The 10,349-nt window shown below is 36.8% G+C and overlaps 1 protein-coding gene across 2 annotated transcripts in view; it reads right to left on the bottom strand.

The window, feature by feature from the left end:
- The window catches only part of MGAT4D (MGAT4 family member D), a 58,269-nt gene that overhangs the window by 23,644 nt on the left and 24,276 nt on the right, over nucleotides 1-10,349 (bottom strand). For both annotated transcript variants that reach the window (XM_072405855.1, XM_072405854.1), the window contains 4 exons: nucleotides 9,388-9,521; nucleotides 6,695-6,741; nucleotides 4,179-4,292; nucleotides 3,740-3,815 (listed from right to left, as the gene is read on the bottom strand). In XM_072405855.1, coding sequence (XP_072261956.1) covers nucleotides 3,740-3,815; nucleotides 4,179-4,292; nucleotides 6,695-6,741; nucleotides 9,388-9,521 — 371 coding nt within the window. The remainder of the gene's footprint in view (nucleotides 1-3,739; nucleotides 3,816-4,178; nucleotides 4,293-6,694; nucleotides 6,742-9,387; nucleotides 9,522-10,349) is intronic.

The raw sequence follows: 10,349 nt of genomic DNA on the forward strand, positions 1-10,349 counted from the left end.
AGCTTGGCGTTAAAATTCTGGAAAACACATCACCAAAAATGCGTGAAAACGTGGGAAAACGTCACTGAAATCAATGGAAGCATTTTCACGCTTTTTTGGATGTTTTCCAGCGTTAACCCAGCGTTTAAATTTTTTAAACAACGTTATAGATAAAGCTTATAAAGTGCCTCAAGGAAACGTCCTGGTGTAGATTAGCCCATTCCAATGCATGGAAATTTCAAACATGGCCTTTAAAACGTCCTTGTAGTGCAGGGGTGTCAAACTCTGACCCAGGGGCCAAATCTGGCCCTCAACATCCTTTTTTTTGCCCCCCAAAGGAATCCTAAGTATGAACTGCAGCTGGCCTGCGGCTGAATTGACATAGCGCTGCTACTTCAATTCCCAGCATCACTTATGTCTACAGACCAGCGGGCTCTCCGCCTATGCGTGGCCCTGCATTGGACTGTTTTATAGACGCAAATAATGCCGGGAATTTTAGTAGTGGCCCTATTTCAAATAAGAGGGAGTTTCAGCAGTGGGCGACTCATAGGATTTAGCTCCGCGTTGGCCGTGTCTGGCATTTCCAGCACTCCCCCTCAGCTGTACTTTTCCTTGCTACTCCAAGGCATGGACTTGAATGGTTGGATTTTCATAGAAGAATATTGTTATTATTATTGTTAGCCTGTGCAAAAAGGTTACCATTGAAATTTAACTCAGAAGTTTACAAATAGAGAAAGAGGCGTAAGATTTTTTCGTCAATAAAATTAAAAAAAAACAATTGTTATGCCTCCTTCTCTATTATAAACTTGTTCCAGATTGAATGTGAAGCAAAAATCTCCTTGTTTCCATATGAAAAGGTTTACATCTAATTGGCCCATGACTTTGTGCAAGTTTCTAATTTTGGCTTTATTATATTTGAGTATGACACCCCTAGTATAGACTAAGCCTATATAGGCTTCTTGTGTGAGAAAGAAAGATAGAAAGTAAAATGGTTACTTTTGTATCTACTGTATTATAAATCTCCAGTTTGAAGGCATGAGCTTACATCCACATATAATGTCAGCTAAGTGTTTTTTATTTATTTCAAACATAGAGGTTCAGAATCACAGATATTTACAACTGATTAAAAAAATCAATTTCATCCTGAGAAAGCACAAGTTTCTTTTTTACTATTAAAAAATGTAGGTCTTCCCTAGTTCCATTTCTTCTACACTATGTGGACTTGTATGTTGCTGGCAGCTGCATAGTAAGAAACTTTTTAACCACATTAAAGGTGAGTTAATTAGACCTGGCCAGGTACCTGAAATACCCTGGTATTCAGAACGTGGTATTAGAGCATCTCATTTAAATATTGTGATTTATGGAGTGCTGGTAATCTTTTCCTTATCATTTATCAAAATAAGGCCATTCCTCTCCCCAGCTACAATATCATTATCATCAGCCTTCAGTTATTGCCAAGAAAGATTAGGCATAAATGCTCCCATTCAAACAAGATTGGGTTGCACGCCATTGTGCTTATCTTTCAGCGAAGGCATTATTTAACAGCTTGGCTGAAGTCCTAAGAGACGCAAAATGTCTCCTAGGGACGTGGTGGATAATATGAGCAAAAAGTGACAAAGCTAACACAGCAAGCTCTGATTCCATTTATACTTTGCAATGATTAATGCAACCAAGGAAAAAAAGAGAAAATGAAGATCATTATTAAACATCAAGATCAAATTTCAAATTTAATGATGCCTTGTCGTTTTCAGGGCATCTTAGTACTAATATACTGTCTGATAAGATGAATACAACCAATCTTACATGGAGAAGGAAAGTCTAGCATCAGAATCCTTTAATCAAAAATCGAACACTTGTGTTTTAGAAGAATAAAAATTTGGAAGAATACTATGGCAGTGATGCCGACACCACATAAATAAAAAATGCAAAAATATGGCTAAATAAGAATATTTGCAGAGTTTTGTTACAGTGTCATTTATTTAAACACACCGTAGGAGGAATTACTATAATGGAGTCAAAGCTTTATAAATGCAGTTTTATTCAGGGCAGGATTTGTATTTCAAACATTTTTATTGGTTTTTCAATGGTTTTTTTTACAACATATTTGGGGGGGGGGGAAATTGAGATTCAGCCACAACAACAAAAAATTCCAACAGTCAAAGGATTGAACTTATATAAATTCACACATCATACAAAACCCATATAACAACAGGGACTTTTTGTTTTTAACAAAAAAAAATGTTTTCAACTAAATATTGCATCACATCAGTATTCCATTATTATGACATACAATGGTCTTTGTGAATGCAAAATAAATAACTTTTACATTATTTCCTGTTATAAGTTTTAATGTTACCTTCAGATGAATTGATTCCTACAACTTCTATGTATTGAATAAATGCTGTTACAAGCTTCAACTCTACATTTTATTTAGTGACTACATAAAAAAAGGTATGGAGTTAAAATCAAGGTGGGAGAGGGAGGGAAAGGAGGGTAGGGAAGAACATTAGGTTTCTCATGCATTACCTAGGCTGAGCGATAAGAGATCCAAGGATCCCATGTGTTATGAAAAGCTTGCATTTTATCTTAAAGTAGACATGTCAGTTTGTCGTTTGTCAAGATCCAGTTCAGTTTGTTTCTAGTGAGGGCAGGATTTGAGCAGAATATCCACCTATGCTTCAAGAAACCTTAGGTTCCAAAGCCAGGTTTTGTTTAGTCTGTGGAGTAAGTTCCAAGAGACAGGGATATGTTTAAATTTTCTTTTTTTAACTAATAACCTGTGTTCACAGAAGCAATGACTGTGTGCCGGTGCCAGATGTCCATGTCACTGACAACGTACTTGTGTTGAGGTGTCCAACCCGTGTGCAAGAGCCACACATATGTTAGGATTGTCATATAGTCAAAGTCATTTTCTTACTCTTTGTAAATGACACCTTGCTCAATTTACTTTAGAAAATAACAAAAAAAATGTGTGTGGATCCCAGTCCTCAAGGACTGGAGTTGGACAGCCATGTATTAGTGATCTTGATGCTATAGGCATTCTGAAAAACTTTAGCAATTGTTTAACATCACAGACATTTATTTAAGTGGAGTCCATTTCAGAGGTAGGAAGGAAAAGTACACAACATGCATTTAAACATGACTTTATGTTTATGACTATTTCAATTTGGTATTAGTATGCCTATAGATAGGTCTATTTTAACAATGACAGTCCTGATCATCTTTTATAACAAAAAAAACAAAAAACAACTGCAATTGTCTGTCACCTGTCCTTGGAGTCTAAAGCTGCGTACACACCTGCAATTTTTCTCGTTGGAAAGGATCTTTCACGATCCTTTCCAACGAGAAAAGACTGCACGATGCATGAACGATGCTGTACATACAGTACCGTTCATGCTCTATGGAGAGGGGAGGGGGAGAGCGACGGAGCGGCACCCTGCTGCGCGCTCTCCCCTTCCCTTTCATTAGGATCGGTCGTCGTCCATCGTCCATGGATCCGCCAGGACGGTCGTCGGACGATGGACGACGACCGACTGTACACACGGCAGATTTTCGCCCGATAATTGGCCGATACCGATTATCGGGCGAGAAAAATTTGCCGTGTGTACGCAGCTTAAGATAACTAAAAACCTTTTTAGGAAAAAAGCAGCTGAATTAGACAATTGTTCTACTTGACACTTGAAGACAACAAAGCAAAGAACATCCGAAAAACCCTTTGATGGAAAAATTTCTACAAATACATGCAAAACAAAATCCATACCTGAAGGTAAAATGTTCCCTTTGGTTGTGCATACAACATCAGGAAGCTGTAGTCCAAGTTCTGCTTAGTTCTCCATCTAAGAAAAAAAAAATATTTGCTTACCCTATTTTTTAGACCAGTTTAGCTAGATTTTTAAATTGTATTATCACATGCAAAAACTCTTACAAAGTATAATACTTTTTCCTGGTGATTTTACAATGAACTATGCCTTCACTTAAAAGGGTGGTAAAAGCTCAAGTATTAGTAAGGAAGCACAGACCACGGGATGGAGGGGCAAACAGAGCAGAGCAATCTATATACAGCAGTGCTGGTAAATACTATCACGTATACTTCTAAAAGAAAGTAATTTGCCTTGTTCTGGTTCTTGTTCTTGTATTCCATTACAAGTGTTTTTAACTCTAAACATTGCAGATTGTTACAACCAAATGGTATGCATTACCTCACTCTCTCTTTGGTGTCTCCAAAGGTTTCCTTAATATTGGAAAGCTCTGGATAATAGGATGGTGGAGGAGAAATTATCTCAAGGACACCAGAATGGATTTCACGAGGAAAGCTGCAAAGCGAAGACATAAAATTAATATTTGATGTTTCCAGGATGGGCAGATGTAGATGCACACAACCGAACATTTGAATAGCTAAACAAAGCTAGGCTTACAGTTGTTAAGACTTACAAATAAGGGCCTCACCACCTATTTAAATCCCAGCCTGCTTAGTGAAACCTGTGTGCAATTGCTTGCTTGCTCACAGTAATATTAGTGTATGAAAAAGCTGACATTAGATGACAATATCTAGAAATAAAATATTAACTTAGCTGTGGAATTGTTTTTAGCATGAAATGGGCATTTAAAGAGACCAATTATCCTGGAATTAGCCTCTTAGATCCCTGGCATCCTGTCCTCGGTCACACAAGTGCTCAGGCCTTAATTGGCTGCTAGACTTGTTCAGAGCAACAGGTGAGCAGTTCACATAATGCTCAATACTTGGAGGTAGTTGTCATTGGCTACGAAGAAGTAAAGGAGTTGCAAGGAATAGAAACCGGTAGTGTATTTTAATACAGGGCAATAAGTAAAACAATATTTAATGCATCTGTATCTTTCAAGATATGGATTAGCAAAACCCTAACATGTTTCTTGTAAACTACAATGGACTTTAGTAGTGGCATTAGTAAAAAATGTGCCCTGAACATGCTTTAAAAAACAATTTTAGTTAGATCAACAACAGAGGAAGCTTCCCCAGTGACCCCACTGGGAAGAGTCCCTCGCTTTCTGTTCTCCAGATGTAGAATAAAACCTCTCCAACAAAGTAAAAAAATGCAATCCTTTGCAAAAATCCTTTGTAGAAGAGGGAAAATGCTAAATTAATTTGAATATATCCTGGGTATATCATTTGTATTGGTGTTTGCATGGGGTAGAGGGGAGATTTTTACCCACTTTTTAGTTGGTGTTTTAGGACATGATCACAATAAATAAATGGATATGTTCATAAAGGTCAACAAAAACATAGCTGAGTTTGGGGTTTTGCCAGGATTTGGGGAGAAATTCTTGCTAGAATTCAGCTTTACCCAGTGTTGTGACCATGTATATCTAAAACCAAAACTTTTCTTATTATTTTGGATAGGGTATGAAGTTAAAACGGATTTTTATCTGCCCTGCTGACTTTTGAGGAAGTAATAGGATATCATTCCAGTGTGAGGAAAATACCCTCCAACGCTAGACACAAGAGATTAATTTGTAATGTGTACGAAGGTTTACTAAAATATAAAATTGGTACAAGCTTGTTTGCTGCACTTTTGCACAATACATTAATAAAAATTTTAATGTCTGGTTTGGGCTGAAGAGCCCTATTGCAGTGGAAAATAATGTACCCTTTTATTTATTGCTTGGTTCAGCACCAAGCCTACCTCCTATTTCCATCCCTCTCCATCCCCCACAGGCCCTCTAGTTGTAAGTTTGTCCAAAATATCTATAGATACTAAGCCCATACACCCCCACCCCTTTTCCTTTTTTTTTTCTCCCAACTGGCATAGTTTTGATGTTTTTAAAAACGCATGCAAATGTTCCTACTGCGTTTATATGTGTTTTTATGCACTTTTATTAGAGTTTCAAAGCTTGCCTTTAAAATGCTGGAAAACGTCTATACCGTGTTTTCCCACGTTTTTAAAGTGTTTTCCCACGTTTTTAACGCATTTACATTTCAAGTGCTTATAAACACAGAAAACCGCCCCATTGAAATCAATGGAAGCATTTACCCGCGGTTTACTCGTGTTTTTGGGTGTTAAGCCTGCATTTTATTTTTTTATTGTTGCAAGCAATGTTATAGATAACCCTCATGAACGTGCCTCAAGGAAACGTCCTGGTGTAGATTAGCCCATTGGAATGCATGGGAATTTCAAACATGGGCTGTTAAAGCCTCAGGTTAAAGGCTGGGGAAACAGTCTGTGTAGACTAAAGGCTTAATGCTCACATTTTGACCTAAAGGTGAATGAAACCATTATTACAAATGTAACAATAACATTACTTTGCATCTATGTACTGTGGTGTTTGTAAACACTGTGTCAATCTGTTTTTTCAAATTATCAGCAGACATAATTACTGTACTAAACTTCTAGGCCAAAAACATATGTAAGGACTGAATGTACTACACACACACACTATGTGCTAAAATTTTGTGTTTTGAATGTCTGTAGTATGCCCGGAGTCTAACTGGTTAAGAATGGTACCATCTATTTTAAAAATTTAGGCCTGAGAACATAACAGTTTTTTGTGAATTGTAAAGCCATATTTCCTCAATTCACTTTCAGTTAAAAAAATTAAATTGGTAAAACCCCATGTGATCATAGAAATATACTAATGTAACCTAGCCTGCAGAACTAAGCTCATCAGCATTTATTACTAGTATCAGTTCACTATTTTTCCCCAAAGAATAGGAATATCCCATTAGAAATTAGGTACTTACGTGTCCTTTATACTGCCAGCAACATTATCTACATATTGGGTATTCACCTAAAACAAGGAAAGACACTTGTCAGTAAGTAAACTTACCATTCAAGATTTTCATAGATTCTCTGAATTTCTTAGAATGCATATTGTATCTCAGACAGCTCACAAGCAATATATATGTGTATATATATATATATATATATATATATATATATATATATATATATATATATATATATATACACACACACACACACACACATATACACTCATACATACTCACACATAAACATGCACAGTGTTCTCCCCAGACCCTTTTAGCCGAGAAAACTGGCCGTAACTTTTCAGCAACCACCTGGATGTTTTTAGGTGGTTAATGAAGAGTTGAGTCACAATAGAGGGGCTACAATTTCTTCCCACCTTGCTTAAAAAACAATTCTGGGTTGAACACTAATTTTATATATATATATGAATGTGAATATAGTGTTAGATTAAAGTGCAGGGCCGCCTAGGACCTTACAATAATGAATAGTGCTAACCTGGCCTGTTTGTGTCCAGTTTCATTTACTCAAGGAACAAAATAGATGCCCAAGGCCACTGGCTTGAAATGATGGCTCAATATAAATATGAATTTGTAATCTCCTTCTTTCATTGTTACTTTAATTATAGTTTTAATTTATTTATGTAGTGCAAAGAAACACTTATCTGCATAACTGAATTTCTTCTTACCAAAACCTGTAACTGTGTGAAGTGAATTTGTGGTTAAAGGCTTCCGTGTGAATTACTGTAGCAAAATTACAAAAAAGGCACACAATACCAGATGTTCCTTTCTACCTATCAGTTACCAAATGTTGAACTCACATTTTATGCAAAGAGGAAACCGAGTCCTCCACCAAAATCACCTTTTAACATTTATGTATATATGACTTCTCACAAGCCTCTCCCCTCCTCTGGATTTCGTACTAGGTACCCATGTTAATGTCTTACTTTGTATAAGGCCACAGAAGAAGACAAAAAAAATCATACCAATGAATAGGTATTTTACCTAATCCTTAATTAGATAAAAGTTCATTCTGCACAGAGAAGATCAGTGAATAGAAGTTCTCTGATCACCCACCACTCTCCACCAAGACACCTGCCATGGAGGTGCCAGGCATCCAAGAAGCATAGGTAAGCCAAGGATTCATGAAAGAAGGAAAGTTACCTTTTTCAGAAGGTACGTATAATTCAATGGCATTACAGCTAAACAGCACTGGAGAGGGCCAGCATGAACACGTGCTGACAAGGAACATGATCACAGAATAAGAGAGCTTACTTCATCAGTTTATTGCTGCCCCTTCCATTTTATTTTTTCCCCAATTCTTTTGCTTTACTGAATTTAGTTTGCATGGTGTTACAGTTATTTACGAGGGCAAACTAACGATCCATCACACCTTATATAGATCATTGGAAAGAAAAACAAAAAATCTAAATGCCCCTTTAACTCACCTTAAGTCGCTGTCACAAGATGATCCAGCACCAGATCCTCTCTCTTCCTGTGTTTAAATCTGGCAGAACCCTTCTTCATTTGTGTCCATGTTACTGCCACATGTGGACACTCCTTATTGGCTATCCAGCAGTAGGAACTTGTGGAACTAATGAAGAGCACTAAAGTCAGAGCAACGGGATGGTAGGGGACTGTTGTAAGACTGTGGGCTGGCGACTGTGGATTCACTGATTGCCCCAATGAAGCTTTTGGTGATTATTTCATGCTTTACTAGGTAAAGAACACTGTTGGGTGAGCAGCATGGGTTAGAGGGGGTTGGAGGAAGAATAATAGACTCTGGAAATTAAATGTTAAATACACATTTTTTTACCCACAAGGGTATCATGCTTGTTGTCTAGCATACTTGTTATTTTTAATTAACTTCAATGTTGCCTATTCTGTGTTGGCCCTTGAATCTTTTTCTAGTTTCTGAAGTTTAGGATGGCAACTAGGCTGCACTGCCTAGTTGGAGTACATAAAAGCCACGTCTCTAGGCTGGTAAAGTCAGGCAAGGTTTTGTAAATCTCAAGACAGGTGGACAGAAATACAGATCTTTTGGCAGGTGACCAACATTACCATATACACGTAGTCCCCGAGTAAAGGACATCCGACATAGGGATGACTAAATACAAAAGGGACTATCTTGCTTGCTCATACTAAAATCTAACCAAAGCTGATCACATAAGAGTAGTTGCTTTGTTTGGGTTTACATGTAGTTAAAAAACACATTTTAGTTACTGACTTTCATATATCAAACACTAATGCCTTCTACCAATGTTTGTTTCAGTTTATATCATATTAGGCATATTGTAGGCTACATCGTTGTTAATCAAAAAAAGTGTACTTATCCCTTTTCATTTTTGAACTTTCAGTACAGTACTCTGTATTTCAGAGTTATGTTTAGCCCTTTGCCTGGAGTTCAGCTTTTTTGTGAACAAGGTGTCTTGTACCCATTCATATTTAGAGTGGATATAAATGGCAAACATTGTAACATATTCCTAGTTTAGGATCCAGTAATTTTTTCACTTTTAAAGCTTCAGTTTAGGTTAGAACTATTATCAACCATTTGCAGCTGCTCCAGAATGGCAAAATATTAAAACATTCTGACTACTGCAAACAGATTCTAGAACACCAGCTAAAGATCCAGTCTACAGGAAACAAAGTACCTAATTGTCATTACTTACCTCTGCTATAAACACTATGACAACACAATCATCTTTTTCAGCTGCAGACATCTCTGAGAAGATGGAGCTCAAAGTGTCCATCAGGTAGCTTTGTTTGTCTCGTTTCACTGTGGGGATCCCAAAAACAATGGAGACTATAAAAAAAGACACAAACACACCATTACATAAATCATACTATTTATATAAATGATTGTGTCCAATACTGCATATTATGACATTTGCCCATCAAGGGGCAGATTTTCAGATACTAAAATAGTTTGCACACACATAAGTTTTTAGCCACTATCTTTGACAACTGGGCATTCACTTTGGGATTCAGCTTCTTTTTTCTGATTTAGTGATTTGATATATGTGAATATATAAGAACATGATGTTTTTTAAATGCTTGAATTATTTTTGTTGTTGTCCATGACAGGATTTTTTTTCCTTTTCTTTTGTACGTTCCAATGCTTCTGTGATGTTTAAACACATTCAGTTTTTTTACAGCATACATCGGTTTAACACATAGGTGGGAACTGCATCTATTTGAAGCAAAAGATTCTGGCTTGTTATTAGATTGGGTCTGCTTTGAGAGCAACGTGGCCCAAAAAAATCATGACACGTGGTGTTTATGTGTTCTTATGTGAAGATAGAAGTACGACTGTAAGACATAATTATCCAAAACCACATACATGTTAAAGAACATTTACATTTGATACTGTGGGTGGAAGTTTTCCCAAACACCTAATTTTGAACACAATATGATTGTCGAGATCACCAGATCAACTTTAACATTCAAGTAACTTGAGGAAAAGTCAATCATTATTATTTTTTAAAATCAATCTTGCACCTATTATGTGACAAATGTCTCAGTGTGCACGGTTACAGACAGAGGCACAACTTTGTTGACAGTACTGTAATTTATTTTCACCTAAAGAGATCTGTTTCACATTGTGCAGAGTTTATGTATAATATCTGGTAAG

The sequence above is a fragment of the Pyxicephalus adspersus genome, chromosome 3 (assembly GCF_032062135.1).
Source record: "Pyxicephalus adspersus chromosome 3, UCB_Pads_2.0, whole genome shotgun sequence".
Classification (NCBI taxonomy): domain Eukaryota; kingdom Metazoa; phylum Chordata; class Amphibia; order Anura; family Pyxicephalidae; genus Pyxicephalus; species Pyxicephalus adspersus.